Source organism: Rosa rugosa, chromosome 7 (genome assembly GCF_958449725.1).
Source record: "Rosa rugosa chromosome 7, drRosRugo1.1, whole genome shotgun sequence".
Classification (NCBI taxonomy): Eukaryota; Viridiplantae; Streptophyta; class Magnoliopsida; order Rosales; family Rosaceae; genus Rosa; species Rosa rugosa.
In genome coordinates, this window is record NC_084826.1 from 7,133,128 (window position 1) to 7,150,463 (window position 17,336).

The following is a 17,336-nucleotide window of genomic DNA, read 5'->3' on the forward strand; positions in this document are numbered from 1 at the left end:
TAAAAATATACACACACATATACATACATATATACATACATACATACATACATACATACATACATACATACATACATATATACTCACACACACACACACACACATACATATATATATAAAGAGAGAGAGAAGAATAAAAAATATATATACATACACACACACACATATATATACATATGTATAAAAGAGAGAGAGAGAAGAATAAAAAAAAAACAAAAAAAAATAAGTGAGGGGTAAAATGGTAATTTTGGATCAAATTGTGTGAAATTTGAATGTTTGGGGAGTTATCTGTTAAAATTGGAATAACAGGGACTGAACTGTCGACGCACCAAAAGTTAAAGGGGGGACCAGTAATTTTCCCTTTTATTTTCATACTTTTCATTTATGATGTAGTTTCTACATCTGTCTTTTGTAATCGTTTTTATTATTAATGGAGTTGACATTTAAGTTTTTACTTTTATTGTTTTGTGTTCATTTTTTATTATTTGGTTTTCCATAATTTAATTTTGGTTCTCAGTTACGAATTTTTTATTTATTGGAATACAGATCTCTATGTTTACGTTCATTAAAAATGTTTTATCTCGGTTAGTTAAAAGAAAAAAATCAATGTATCTCAAGTGCCGTGTTCATGTGTGTTCACTTAGCTTTCAGCTCTGAATGCTCGTCCTACAACGGGGTGTTACCCAAGTCTCAAGCATGGGCTTTTATTGCACTTTTTTGTAAATCATAATTATACATTTAACCAGCTTTTGCAAAAAAATTTGGTTTGTCGCAATGAAATTCTTTATTTTTGTCCATTTCTCTTGTAATGACCATGTGGATCGTAAAAGACTATTTTTCTTATATGTAGCGTATGTTTAATCTTATCCTAATTATAAGATCATTCAATTAAAAATAAAAAAGAGACTATTTCTTATTGTCAGGTATTTCAATATATGGGGACATTGTTTATCAACTCCCACAGCGTGAAAAATTTCTTCCTTCCACCGTACTTGCTAGAATTCTTTGTTTTTTTTTTTTTTTGACAAAGATACTTTCTAGAATTCTAGCCAACAAATACAAAATTAAGTTGTGCACTTGTTTCGATTGAGTCGCACCACATACAAAATTTTATGTGGTTAGGGAATTTTCGGTCTTGTCTGAAGAAAGAGATAGAAAGAACTTTAAAACCCAACTCAGAATCTTATTGCATTGGATTCTTTAAATATTTAACTGTCTAGCGAGATAATATACTAGATATTTCACCGTAATTATAATAAAGGAAAACCTACATTCTTATCCAACATAATTACCTACTATTATTCTGTATACGCCGTTTTATGCCATCTTAATTTACCCCTTCTATAATATATTAGATCTTCAGTACTTCTCCACTTCTTTATCAGTTTATCCCATATTAGAGTAAGAGAGATGGCAATGGCTTACGCTACTGATATCTTGATCAGTTGTGGTAATGAGATTGCTTTTTTTTTTTTTTTTGAATAAAGGGCTGGTGCGGCGGCGCTCAAGACTCGATTAATGAAACTGTCGAATACAAAGGGGGGACATTGAGCCTAAACCCCTGATTACAATAAGCATCAAGAATATTTTCTGAAATAATATCAGAAATCTCTACAGAAGACTTGTATTCTAACAAGCACCAACTAGCAAAGAGTGCACAAATAGCGACTCCATTTGCTTTAACATAGCAGTGACATAGCGGAAAGAGAACTCGATATGTACCCCGAGTACAACATAGCATAATTACCAGCTTTAGCACAGTTTTCCTCTTATGTTGCCGCCGAAAAGTAAATCTGACGACACTTAGTCTCACCCTGCCACTAGGCGGTAGCGTCCATTTGAAGAAGAAAATAAGTCGCCGCCGACCTAGAGCAGACAAGGCACGTAGAGTGCATACCCAAGCACATAGCCCGATTAGGCCTACACAATATATGTAGGAGTTTATTGGTCGCATAAAGCGCATCCAACCTAGATAACTTAACAAAATAAGAATTGTAAAAAATAAAACAGCTTGGGCCAGACCCAAACAGTGGGCCGGACCCAAACAACAATAAAATATAAATATAACATTAAATAAATTTAAAACCAGAGCCCAAGCCCAGGCCCAAGAAGCACCCGGCCCAGCAAGGAATATGCAGGGTTCCAGCCAAATCCAGCTACACCACAGCCATACCAACACCGCCGCCACCACAACGCCACCATCACCGCGCCTCCGTCCTGACCCGATCTCCGTCCAGAGCCCAGCCACCATACAGTCAGATCGTCGACCAATCTGGCCCCCAGAAACCCAAGCACCGGTGAAGACACCGAACCACAGAACGACGCCATGGCCTCAACAACGCAAATCCTCCACCTCATCCCTCCAGACCGCCTGTCCCCTGCCATCCCTTGCCAAGCCATGTTGCCTATGCCATCATCCAACACACTCAACCCCAGATCAGAACGGATCCGATTGGGATCGAGTGGTTCCATCTCCTCAACAACGGCCAAAACTCGGCCAGCACCATCCTCACCATCTGAGAGAAACATTGCCACGAAGGCCAGAGCCCGTCCGGTTGCACGCGCCGACGAGGCCAGAGGCCCGCGCCGACTAGGGTGCGCCGCCGAACGAGGGAAAGTGTTAACGAGGGGAAACCTAGCGTTTAGTAATCCTAGGGGTAAGTCTTTTGTCTTTGGTAATGAGATTGCTTAACCAGTTGTGGTTCGAGCCTAGAAGGATTCGGTTAGTACCTTCGAAGCAAGGCATTAAAAGACCACGACCCATTTTCCCCTTAATTAGGTGATCAATTTCCCTAGAGATGCAGAAAAATTGGTTGAGAATATAAATTTCACATGTGAAAATTAGAACTTTGCTTATGATTTTATAAAGATTTTGGTCAACTTCATTATTGCTAATTAATTTTAGATGTAAAGTGCAGATTACTTTATCCACCATGATCAACAACAAACATAAATGATCTTATGATCAACATGTTCACCACAATTTGCTTCCCTCCATATTTCCATATCTTCGTAAATGGGAGTCAGAGAACTTATATATGCATTAGTTAGATAGCTACTAAAATTAATATTTAGTTAGCTAGCTACTAAAATTAGTATTTATATGTACGTGTACATTGTAAACTGGATCGTGTTCGGCTAATTAATTAGTATAACAATTCAATTAACAATTTACCAAAGTTGACTTCATGAATATGCAGATCAAGTATATGTGCATGTACTCCACAGGGAGCAACCAGCACCTGTACGTGAACGATCCGAAGTTATAAATGGAGATAAAACTGCACAACTCCCTGGATTTAATTAAGGTTCGATAAAAATATAAAATTACTGCTACATTTATCTCTATGCAGCTGATGACTATGGTGATTCTCAAAAGCTTGCGCCTTTACGTGTCTAAAGTGCTAACGCCAAGGGTAGTTCTTGCAAACCTGAAGTTGAGGTACCTTTATGTGCCCAAAGGCACCAACATCCACATTTGCGTCACTGCACGTCTGCACTGCATTGTGATCCCGAAAATTGGTGTCTGGCTACCAATGAGTTTAAGCCATTAAGGGTTGCGAATGGGGTCTCGATTGTGTGTAGGATCTGCAAACTTTTTCTATATATGGTACAAATGAAGATAATACTCTCTCTAATCCTGTCCAAGTTTTCGTTTCCCTTTCTCCGAAGTATCGTCAGTCTCCTATTCACGAAGCGGTATATCAGCCTGATCATGGAATCCGACTCCTTGTTAGAAGTGCAAGCAAGTTCTAATGAAGTACCAAAATATCTACATGTCAAAAATTTAGCTGGAGCTAGATTTGCAAGAAAAGAATTGCAAGATACATCAGATCTTTTTTCCATTTACACTAGTCATTGTTTCTGTGACTGAAATCTTTTATGCGTATATTGCATTGCATCATATTTTTTACGTATATATAGTTTATTCTTGGTCTTCAGGCTAGGGCATCACCATGGCCGGCCAAATACTGAAATGAAGGCATGATTGTCATAAATTAAACATTGTGTCAGCTAGCTGACTTAAATAAAATCATGACTGTACTAATTGTGACATTTTTTCTATTTGTTCTTTTTTTCTTTTCTTGTAGACAAAACCGGTTAGCTACAAAGCCTATAGAACCCATTCAGGTCTCATGGAGACGAATATTTTACGTGTTTGACGTTGATGGCAAAAACCCAAAAGAGAAAAACAACATGTTTAAATCCAAGATTTGTTTCTTCTGTCTAGCAAGTTTAGCACGACTTTAATATCATATTCCCATCAAAAGAAAAGACTTTAAATCCAATCAAAATTGCTACTTGCTTGCTTTAAGAAAATTATTGCCCTTGGATTTAGCTTAGATAGTGAAAGATAGAGAAATAATTAATAAGAATTTTGAATGTAAGATGAGTCAGAATTTCATTTTCCTTTAATAAGAAAAGAATATCGTCTACTTTGCTAGCAGTTTCTTCTGTCTAGCAAGTTTAGTAAGACTTTAATATCCAATTCCCATAAAAAAAAAAAAACAAGACTTTAATATCCAATCAAAATTGCTACTTGCATGCTAGAAAATTATTGCCATTGGGTTTAACTTAGATAGTGAAGGATAGAGAAATAATCAATTAGAATTTTAAACATAAGATATAAGTACTCAGAATCTCATTTTCCTTCGATAAGAGAAGAATATCATATATTTTCAAATAAGTGTTAATTGTTTGCTTCCACCATATAAGTGGTATCTTTTGCCTATTGAAATTTGTGGTGGTGAAAAAATGAATCATCATGATGAGACAACCGTACATAAATGGACCAAAAGGAAAGGTTACCACTATTCTATAATCACATTTCTAAAAACTCAATAGCGTAGTACGTAATTGTCGATCAGCTGGTTAGTACATACATACATATATACAGGGCCCTTCTAGTGAGGGATCCCTTTTTTTGGTCTTTTTTAGGGATAGGGCATTAGACAAACTTTTCGATCATATTTTAGCATCTCAACCGTTCAGTTTTTAAGTCCTAATGTGTAGATCACTTCTGCAAATTTTCAGCCAAATTGATTATAGTTAAGGCATTCAAAACGGCGATTTAAAATTATAAGTATGAACGGTTCAAGTTTGACAGATTTGATCCGTCCATTGATTTAATCTAGTTTGATACCTTAACGATCACCGATTTGGCTGAGACGCCGAATTGTGATTGAGTTTTATTCTAAGTGGAAGGCCCTCTATATATATATATATATATGGGTTTCTTGGCTGCGGACGTCCGTACCTAAGCAAAAGGTACGGATTTCCCATTTTTCCCCACTTTCCGATCACACATTTACATTTTAACCGTTCAGTTTTTAGGTCCTAATGTATAGATCATTTCTGCAAAATTTCAGCCAAATTGATGATCGTTAAGGCATTCAAAACTACAATTTACAACAATGAATACGAACGGTTCCGAATCTGTCGAACCGGAACCGTTCGTATTCATTGTTGTAAATTGCAGTTTTGAATGCCTTAACGATCATCAATTTGGCTGAAATTTTGCAGAAATGATCTATACATTATGACCTAAAAACTGAACGGTTAATATGTTAATGTGTGATAAAAAAGTGGGGAAAAATGGGAAATCCGTACCTTTTGCTTAGGTATGGACTTCCGCACCTGAGAAACTTTGTGTGTGTATGTATATATATATATATATATATATATATATATATATATATGGTTGAAATGTCATGTTGAAATAAAATAGAATAAAACTCGTTTCACATCATGAAATGCATGAATGACTAATTCATTATTAAGATCGACATTGTCTTTATCAACATATTCAAATTAAAAGGCAGTAGGACATGAGTTTGATTCCTATGATAGTTCCAATAATGACACAGGTTTAGTCCAAAGTTTCGATACGTTGTATGATAGGTGCATATATTTTGAATTAAGTTATTAACAAAGGTTATACCGTTGTATTTTTAAGTGGAAGAGAAAGATTTATAGCGTGGAAGATTATGTGACCATGAGTTAGCTAGGATTTTTTTTTTTTTTTTAAAAGAAGAGGTTGACGCGATTCGGAGCCTCTGCGCTTTCGTTGTGCTGGGTATAAGATTTTGGAAGAAAAAAAAAATTTGGGTATATGTTTAGCGATGGGGGCTTAATGGGAAAATGAGTAATATTTATTTATATATTTTTAATATAAATAGGTTGCTGGGTGTACATAGATTTCTGCTGGGTACATTTAGAAACACCCCCGGGCATCTCCAACAGACTAGTTAAATTCAAATTGTAGCTATATATAACTATTTTTAAAGCAAAATTCAACTCCAACAGACTAGCTATTGCTAAGTTAAATTGGCTAGCTATATTTAGCGAGAGAATCATGCATAGCTAAAGCAAAAGTTATATTCCTCTCTCCTCTTTTGTCTACATGTCAGTTTATGATTGGATAAAATATAGTATATTATTTATAAATAGCTACTACTGCTGGAGCAACATTTTTAAATCAATAGCTATATTTCACAATTTTAGCTATATTTAACTACAAAATAATTCCTAGTACTGAAGATGCTAAAAAAGATACCAACTATGAGTTAGCTAGGATGGGACATGTAATAGTTGTCATAATTGATTGAGTAATATAGATAATAGATATCACCTTCACCGGCCAAATCTACGCAGTTTGACATGAACTAAACTAATGCCATATCATTGTCAGAGGCCCGGATCCATTCCTAGCTAGCTACTGTCATCATGCGCTCTCTCTCTCTCCTTCATAGCCACGGTGAATGTTGGGTGCAACAGAGATGAGAATTCTCACCACTTTATATGAAGTTCTTCCTGAAGTTGAAGAAGCACAACTTAATTTGTAATTATAAGCTTCTCAATCTCTGAAACAAAGAGAGATGGAGGAGGGTCTAGAGTTAGCAGTACTGGTGTGTTGGTCAGTTTTGTTGCTCGGTGTATTGAGCTTGTTGATGAGATTTCTTAGCCAGATGTGGCTGAAGCCTGCAAGGATACGATCGGTGCTTTCGAAACAAGGCATCCGAGGGCCACGGCCTTCGTTTCTGGTTGGGAACGTTCCGGAGATGCAAAAGATTCAATCCAACACGACCAACATGATCACCCGGCAGAAACAACCATCTGATATCGATGGTCAACGTGTGCAACACAATTGGGATTCCTCCATGTTTCCTTATCTTCAGCAATGGGCACGTGAGTATGGTATGTAATTAAATATGCCAATTTTTTTTTTTTTCAACAAAGTAATTAAATTTGCAGTGGTGCATGGATGATTATTGACTATATATGGAACCATATTTCTAGCTGCTATTCATGATGAGTATTAGGGGTGGATTTAGTTTATTTCATTCTTTCTGTTTTTAGCACTAATATGGTATCCAGTTTTCATTTTCTAAAATTGAAACTAGCTTTTAAACTCTAAAAATCGATATGAACTGTTTTTTTTGAACCAAATCAATCATTTCATTCAACTCAAACTAGAATGGCACAGATACATACATTCACTTGCCATCTCTAGACAAGTTTAGGACATGATATGCTACTATGCTAGCACCACCCATTAGACAACCAATGCTCACTTATTCAAAAACGAGCCTAACAACTATGAAAACTAAACATAGTAATTATGCAAAGTTTAGAAAGAAAAACAAAATTAGATTCCTCCTTTCCCATAACAGTTAGGGCTGGGAGGTCTGGAAAACTCCATTGTTGCATGCTGCGGGCAAAAACACTGCTCTGGATCAAACCACCAAGATCCCAAATAAGAAACCCTAGAGAATTAGAATCTCTCATTTCGGTCAACAAATGGGTCATAATCCAAGAAACAGTTCCAAATATTTGGGACACCCAATACTCCCAATCTGATTTGGGCCATCCACCTGACCTGGGCCACAGAAGTGATTTGGGCCTCCAATTGGTGGGTCTCCCAATTGATCTAGGCACCCCTCTTCTGCACCAAACCCCGTCATGGCTACTGCCTCCGCCGCCGCTTGTACACTGTCATCAATTATGCAGGCCACGGCCTGCACCCCGGCACATACAACCAGCTGGACCTTCACCTTCCTGCAATGAGCATGGGAAGTGCATCCAGGCCTGGAGCAAAGCTGTTCCGCGGCCATACTGCCTGCCTCCACTCCTGCAGACCGGACCACCACCGCGCGTGCAGATCGGATCCAACCCACATCAGTAGATGTTGTTCTTCATGATCGCGCCATTCCCACCAAGGTAGCCACCCCAATGCCAGTCCGCCTTCTCTGCCAAATTGGAAATCTTCTCCAAACCGCCATCTCAGCAACTCGGAGCTGACCCCACCTCGTCGCCTTGCTCTGAGTACAAAGGAATTGTCCCTGCCATGGCTGGAACAACCCACCGGATCTGGACATCGTCTGCAACTCTAGCCCTGCATCCTTTAGCCTCGCTCGACTCGGTCGGGTCCGACCCGAAGTAACCCGCCCTGCAAACCGGCGCTGGACGGCCTCAACTCCCCAACACTGGAGGCCAGATCTCTTCCGAGAATCCCCATGAGAAGGTTCATGGTCGAGAGATCCATTCTGATAAAAATGTTTCTTTGGAGGGGTGTTCGCCGAATACAACCAGCGTTGCAGGGCTGAAGAGAAGCCACAAAGTGTGGAGAGGAAGGTTCCACTTAGGGGCGAGGCCGGAGTTGACCGCCATTGGAAAAGCCCGAAACCGGGGCGTTTAGGGTTTAGGGCTGCCATTATAGTTGCTTTGACAGATCGATATGAACTGTTAACATGCATAATGTGAAATTTATATGTAAATGTACTAAGATAACGTGGCCGATCCAAGATTTAAGATATATTCGATAGTGATTTGGTATACCATATGAGTCATACGACGATTAAATTTCTCGAACCATAATGGAAATGAAATAGCTGTTAGAGATAGAGAGAGTCTAGAGAGAAAAGAGAGAAACTCAGATATTTCGAGAAGAAAAGGAGCTGCATTACCAGAAGATAAAGTCGTACAAGATATTTATACCTATAGCTGCACTGCACAGATGAGAGACATGTGGCAGACAGCTGTAGGACACTAACTAATTAAGCATGAACTAACCCTAATTAGCAAGACTAATTAACCACTGATTACAACAGAAATGTAACAACTTTTCTAACTGATCAAGCTTAAATGAACAGTGCTAATCAAGGAGATAACTCTCTGTTAACAGCCCTCCTCAGCTTGATGCTTAGACATGAGCTTCAAGCTGACACAAAGATAGTTGTGCTGTGGTGAGCAGGCCCCTTTTGTAAATAGATCAGCAATCTGTTCTTTGAGGCTACAAACTGAAGCTTGATTGTTCCAGCCTGCTGCAAGCTATCACACCATATATGTACTTCAGCCAGGAGGAATGAGTGGCATGGAGGTATAGGAACTTAATTGAGTATTTTGAGAGCTGTTACTCGGCCATTGTTTATATCTGCAAATTTTGGCAATGTGTCCAGGCCTCCTGCACAATTGGCATTCCACATATGAGCTCAAGGCAATATTCAAAGGCTGAGAGTTCCTATGGTAACATCTTTGTGCAGAGTATCCCGAACGATTGGGTTGCTGCTTCATGAATCCTCCATTGTGCTGAGAGCCATTATTTTGCTGAAATGCATTGGTTTGTTGTATTTTCTGTTGCACTTGCTGAATACCTTGATAGCTACCATTGTTCATATGATCCTCAACAACATCCTTATTGGACTCCGTAGAAGACATTTTGGCCTTAAAAGAACTACCAACAAGGTTGTTATCATGAGTTCCCATGGGCAAAGGACCATCTTTTTCATAATCTCCATGGTCTGGACTTGAACAAACAAGAGCCTCTGCATGTTGTTCTGTCCTATTATTCACATCAACAGTATCACCATGAGATCCAGATCCTCTAGCATTCTGAGAGTTGTTATGTAGTTGATGCGAACCATTATAGCCTTGCACTCCATTGCCAATTTCATTACCATAAGACCTATGTATACCTTCACTTTGTGCAATGAAACCAGTAGATTGAGGGAAACACCCATAAACATTTTGCTTTGTAGTACTAGTGCACGATGCAAATGGTTGTGAAAAGCCACGCTGCTGCAAGAAACTTGAGGTTTGAGGAAAACAACCATTGTGTACTTGTGATATTCGACCACAGGTTGCAAGACTAGTAGTGACTGCAATAGGTGATGAAGTATTTGTAAAGTATAGAGGCTGAGAGGCAGTGTTATGATTGGGAACAAAACCTCCACTTGAGTCATGATTGCTATTATGCATTGAGTAACCACTGTGTTGCTGAGTAAAATCAGTATTGGGTCGAGTGTATAGCCCAGTAACAAAACTGTCAGTAGTACTATTTCGACAATGGTTCAAGTGCTGTTGTGAATGACCAAAGTGTTGGTGCAGGACATCAGCAGATTGAGAGGGACTCGAAAATTGCTGTACAACGTCTCCTTGAGACTCATTGTTAAGCACAGTATTTGCAGCATATATAAAATCCCTTTTAGGAATAGATGCAGTGGCATAACAGATTCCATTAGACACAGCAGGGGCCTTATGATCGAGCATCACTCATTGTATACCCCAAATTAGACATGGACTGCACAGTATACCCAATAGAAGAGGCAACACTACTTGTAGGCATCATAGGCATCGTAGCATTAGCATCATATTTGTCATTTGTAACAAGAGTCGGTGCAGAAGCATACCTTGGCAAAGAAATAGACTTGTCAATTTCATCAAGTTCAGCTTCAGCAATGAGTAAAAGAGACCTTAATTCTTGTAATGAAATCGGGGTAGGCTTAGCCCTGATTATTGTCTTCATGGTAGTATAGTTTGATGGCAAACCAAGAAGAACAGAGACAATTATGTCTTCATCCGTCATATGAATCCCTACATTAGCCGACTGATCACAAGCTATCTTCACTCGATCCAGGTAGTTGTCAATAGAGTCTGAACCTTTTTGAAGTTTGTAAAAGTTGCTCTTGAGTTGCTCTTTGTTAAACCAAGAAGTAGAGGCATACCTCCCTTTGAGCAAACACCAAAGTTCCCTTGAAGTAATACTTCCAACAACAAAAGAGAGAACCTCACTAGATAGAGTAGCAGCAAGCAAAGTCATCACAGCATAATCGTTTTGCTTCCAATTAATGTACTCTGTTGTTATTTCAGATGTGCTTTCGTTTTCTTCTGTGATCATATATTGAGAAGGACAAGGAAACGAACCATCTATAAATTTCATTAGACCACAACCGTTTAACATTGTCTCTAACAAAAACTTCCATGTGACATAGTTAGAGCCATCTAAGTGAACTGGAATCAAATTGCAGAAGTTGGACAGTAGACAATTTCTCAAGTCAATATCGGTATTCATGATGATAGGCAACACAAATCAACACTCAAAATTCACCACTGATGATCTCAGATGACTAACTGATGAACATAACCGAAATCCAACAATTTCCAGCTTATGCAATGTGTAGCAACTTCACACTAGTAACAGAGATAAAACCCAGCAAAATAGCTGTATGATCTTCAACAATTTCTGATATGATCTTGAACAAATACTGATGAGAAACTAGGATTTTAGACTTCCATATCTTCCAAAATCACAACTAGATCTTCCACAAGCAAGTACTAAAACATCTATGAACAAATTTAGGGCTTTACCAAACTTCAATCTTAAGCAAATCACAGCAAAAACTCATGAATCTTGTACTAGACAGTAGGCATACTACTTCCATCATAGAATCAACACTTTGAAACCAGAAATCAGCAACAAATTTCAACTTTCAGAACTTCCATAATTCCGGATCTAAAAACAAAATTGAACTTATCTCAAACTTGAATCTTTCTTTGATATTGTAGAAATCAACACCCGCAAGAACTAGAAGAGAACGATCGCTTCATGATCCTCAGGTAGCTAAGCAAACGATGCAAGACACTGGTCCCAATCGAACCTGGCTCTTGATGCCATGTTAGAGATAGAGAGAGTCTAGAGAGAAAAGAGAGAAACTCAGATATTTCGAGAAGAAAAGGAGCTGCATTACCAGAAGATAAAGTCGTACAAGATATTTATACCTATAGCTGCACTGCACAGATGAGAGACATGTGGCAGACAGCTGTAGGACACTAACTAATTAAGCATGAACTAACCCTAATTAGCAAGACTAATTAACCACTGATTACAACAGAAATGTAACAACTTTTCTAACTGATCAAGCTTAAATGAACAGTGCTAATCAAGGAGATAACTCTCTGTTAACAATAGCAAGATTACTTGTATAATTTCAGTCAAAGTTTGAGTACGTAAGTAAAGATAAAAGATCGAGTAAAGTACTTATTCTCATTCTCAAAAGTCAAAACCCCTTTTGGAGTCTCATCATTCCATAAATCCTAGAAACAAATTTGCTGGGCTCATATGATTTCTGATTCTTTTGTCGATCTAATTATGAAATCCCAATTTACTAGATGCCATTAGGCAGTTTTACTATTATTATAGGCAGTTTTACTATTATTATAATCACACAACTGAACTATGATAACAATTAACATGCATGTGGTGGTAATTTACCATGGCTATTTTTACGACTTCGCAGGTGCGGTATTCTTATACTCCACAGGAGCTAAACAACACTTGTATGTGAGCGATCCTAAGTTGTTAAGGGAGCTGAAACTGCACAACTCCTTGGATTTGGGCAGACCAACATATCTGAGTAAGCCTTTAAAGCCATTGCTAGGTAACGGCCTTATTGTAGCTAACGGACATGAATGGGCTTACCAGAGGAAACTTATTGCCCCTGAATTCTTCCTCGACAAAGTTAAGGTATTCACAGAGTACGCTACAGAGATCGACTACCTGAATTGTTGTTCTTCCAAAGTTTTAAGCATACATGTAACATGTGGTAAGTGAAACAATGGTGAAAATGTGTAGGGCATGGTAGGTTTAATGGAGGAATCAACGATGGCACTACTCGAGACATGGGAGAGCCGAATTCTAGAAAGCGAGTCAAGCATTGTTGAGATGAGGATAGATCAGGATTTGAAGAAACTCTCGGCGGATATCATATCAAGAGCTTGTTTCGGCAGCTCATATTCCCAAGGCAACCAGATTTTTGCAAAGATTGCTTTCTTGCAAGACGCCTTGTCGAAACCTAATTTGCTCTTTGGGTTTCTAAATTTCAGGTTTCTTACACTATTCTCTCTAGCCAGCCCTTGTATTTTTTTTTTTTACTTCTGAATTACTATTCTCTTTACCATATGTATGTTCAAATTTTGCAGATTCTTTCGTACTGAGACTGACAAGAAGATAAGAAGCATGAACAAAGAGGTGGATGCTATGTTACTCAAATTAGTGAAGGATCGTCGGGCTCAAAGCGAATTGGGTGGTGTATATGAGAAGGATCTATTAGAAATGATACTTGAAAGTGCTGCTAGAGATAGTACTGACATGCCTCATTATAGACATAAAACAGACCGTTTTATTCTGGACAATTGTAGAAATATCTACTTTGCAGGTTCTGAGACCACTGCTCTTACAGTTTCATGGACCTTGATGCTTCTGTCATTACACCCGGAATGGCAGGAACGTATTCGTTCAGAGATCGTTGAGGTTTGCGGGGATCATGAACTCTACCATTGCTTGCAAGACATGGATACACTCCGCAAGTTCAAAACGGTATTACTTAAATTCTCATCACCCTACTTTCTATTTTCTGGGTCGAAACAATTCACAAAACGATGTATTAGTGCATCTTGCATGTTGGAATTAAATGTGAAATTATTTCTATCAAGGTTTGATAAATAGATTTGATAAGCTTTGATAAGCGTAACACTAATCTTACGTAAAATGTGTCATTATATACAGCTGACTATGGTGATTCTAGAGAGCCTCCGTCTTTATGGACCAGGAGTCATAGCAGCAAGAGAAGCTCGGACCAACATGAAGTTGGGGGACCTTGATGTCCCGGAAGGCATCCACATGTGGGTCTTCTATCCAGCATTGCACCGTGACTCCCAAAATTGGGGTCCGGATGCTAATGAGTTTAAGCCGGAGAGGTTTGCAAATGGAGTGTCCGAATCATGCAAGTATCCCCAAGCATACATGCCATTTGGTTTCGGGACTCGATTGTGTATAGGTCAGACATTTGCCATGCTACAACTGAAGATAGTACTCTCTCTGATTTTATCCAAGTACTCATTCTCCCTTTCTCCAAACTATCGCCATTCTCCTGTTTATAAGATGTTATTGTTGCCTGAGCATGGAATAAGACTCATTGTTAGGCGTGTGCAGTGAGTTAGCTAGCTGGCTAGGGTACGTAAATCGTTTGAGTTACTATAAAACTATGTGTAATAATTAGAGCTCTTTAGTTAAGAAAATGAGATGCAATGATACATATAAATGTGGACAATGACTCGATGTTGATATCAGTGAACCAAGCATGCATGTAACAAATTTCCGGCCTATTGAAGTACTTCTCTATTTCACTCTCTGTATATATATAACAGGTAGCTTTTTTTTGTTGTTGCTAATCTGCTGAAATCGATCATAGGCAAATTAAGCCTGCTTAACCCCTCTGTAATTACAGAATGTACGTATATGTATTTCTCACAACTAACGAAACTTATCAGTATGTCAACAACTTTAGGAATTAGTCTTAGGAGTGCAGGCTTGTTCGCATCCTAATACATGATTGCAGTATAACTTGAATCCTAATCGAAACTGCAAATCTTTGATGATGTTATGATTTATTCAATTCGCCAAACCATCCAAAGTAAAATCGATCATCACACATAACACAAGATCTGTTGACGCAGTAAAACCCTTCAAAGAGGTAAACAACTGCGGGCACTATGCCGGTGAACAATCCACTATATGAATAGAAAAGTACATAAAGATCTTACACAACTCATCTACTAGAACCAATCTAGCGGGCAGCGGTGTCTTCTCGTCTTTGCTACTTTCAGATCAGCGAACTTGTTCTCCTTTGTCAATCTTGAGATGGCACAACTCTCACCTCGGTTGTCAATCACCTCAAGGAACAAATCATGCATGAACTACCAACACACATGAAGCATAAAACCAGAAAACTTTTTTGACAAAAAAAGCTTGGGATTTGATAATCCTTCAAAAGATAAACAAGGAACAGCTTATGAAGGATTCTCACATGAAACTTTAGCTCAATGCTTTCTGAGGATGAAAGATCAGAAAGCTCTTTATAAACTGTTAATTCTTGGATCCGTGGGGATCTAATTGACGTAAGAGAGAGAGAGAGAGAGCGACACAAGAGAAGTATAGTGGTTCTTTTCCCGCCTTAGCGGGAAACTACGTCCACTTGAAAGCTTAACTAGTGTGTTCGGGCCTTGCGGCCCAAAAGGATTACAAAAGATGTAATGGGATGGTGATCTAAGTGGGTGGAGGTCCCTTTTATAAGTAAGGAAGCCTCCCCCCTTACACTTGTTTTCCAATGTGGGATGCTAAAGTCACTATTCTAGTGTAGAAAAGCCTATTATGGAGGCATATTGGCAAGGTCGGGAAGGTGGCTTCCCGGCGACGTATTTGCCACTTCCGGATACCGTAGCGTAGCCTGAACATAGGGCTACGGGATGCATGTCTCGGTTGGGCATCACCATGGCTTGTGGGTGTCCCAAAGAGGGTGTTACTTATACTTGGTGATGTAGCAAATAGCCTTGCTAGTAGAGGTATCTACAAGTCCCCGAAGTCCCCAAGTAAGAGGAGCTTCTTGGTTGGGGAGTTATAATCATGAAGTCATCAAGTATAAGTAACCGGGCGGCACGGAGCCCTTACAAGTCCCCGAACTCCGTAAGCAAGAAGGGACTCGTTAACCTGCACAACAAAGACAAAAAAAACAGGCATATGTAGAATGCTCGTTGCATTGGGCAACAAATGTGAGTTGCATTGATATGCGTTGGCATATATGAACGTATGAGGTGCATGATACATGCATGTTGATGTATACATGCGAATGGTGCCGAGTACGATCGATGAATACGCGAACGCTTTGTGTTTTGTTTGGTTTTCGCTCGTATTAATGGAATGCGAAAAGAATTCGATTTGTCGCAATCGGTAAACGACAAATGGTAGAAAAATTCAATATTCCATTAACGTGTAGTGTGTCGAGGAGACATGCGTGTAAAGCTTGGGAATGCCCGAAGAGATGCGAAAGATCGGAATTGTTTATTGAGGGTGGTTAGTTACTTGGGGTTTTTTTTATTTCAATATACAACTTGTGCATGCATTCATCTAGGGAATTACCATTTTAGCAGTAGAAGATACAAGCAGAAGTTCATGACAAAACAATTGGGACAAGAAATTTTTCAAAAGTGATTAGGTGCTGGTAGCATGGAAGCAAAAGTTTAAGAAGCTAGCGCGCATACCAGTCCCCACTCCCCGGTCAAATCCAAACGCCTTTTTTTTTTTTGGATATGGGGGCCAAAAGGCCCAAAGAACAAAGATAAATAAAACAATTAGGAAGTAACAACTACATTCCTAGTTCTAACAGTTTCACACAAGTCATCAAGAGCAGCATTCACAACTTGTGGAGGAGGTTGCTGATAGTACTGCACTCCAAACTCAGACCCCAATCTGGACTTGGAGAGAATATCAGCCACCATATTGATCTTTCTAAACACATGTGAGACCTCACACGTAGAGAGTTATTATGCAGAAACTTGCACCTACTTATCACACTATGCAAAGGATGAAGATCATCCACCCCTTGATTAAGCATTCGAATCCAAACGGCTTTTGCCTCCAAAGCTGAAGCTGGAAAGGAAGCCTCCAGTTCTCCCAATAGTTGGCTCACACATTACGTGGCTAGTGTCAAAGCGTCGTGACCAGAATCACTTGAAGCTTTAAGCAGGACACTGTCACTCAGAATCACTTGAGCTTTAAGCAGGACGCTGTCACTAGTTCATCGCTAGAGTAATACACAAAATGTGGACTGGTATTTTGCTGATCGATGAGTCACGATGTTAGACTTTGTAAACTCCTCCCTAGTAATTGACACAATAAGCTCAAAAGCCTTCACGCTCTTCCCCTGTATGGAGCTTTTCTACGAGTTAAATTCATATATACTATATAAAAAAAAAAACTATAATATATCATATATTTTAGGGAGTAAAATTTTACAATCAACACTCAATCTTTTTATCTTTGATTGTAATTCTTATAAAGATATAAAATTTAAGTTACTAAAAATAAAATTGAACTCACCAAAAAAAAAAAAAACAAGGAGTATGAATTGTAAATTTCAATCCCCTATATTTTATACACAATTAATTTATCGAAAAAAAAAAATTATGAGTACGTACATGCAACCAAAAAAAAAAATTATGAG

General features: G+C 38.7%; 1 protein-coding gene across 1 annotated transcript; it reads left to right on the forward strand.

Moving 5' to 3' along the window:
* The first annotated feature begins 6,693 nt into the window (after positions 1-6,693).
* On the forward strand, positions 6,694-14,468 carry LOC133721305 (cytochrome P450 714A1-like). Its single transcript, XM_062147879.1, has 5 exons — positions 6,694-7,197; positions 12,576-12,802; positions 12,911-13,161; positions 13,258-13,654; positions 13,844-14,468. The coding sequence occupies exons 1-5, from the start codon at positions 6,879-6,881 to the stop codon at positions 14,270-14,272; spliced, it is 1,623 nt and encodes a 540-aa protein (XP_062003863.1). The 5' UTR covers positions 6,694-6,878; the 3' UTR covers positions 14,273-14,468.
* Positions 14,469-17,336: the final 2,868 nt, after the last annotated feature.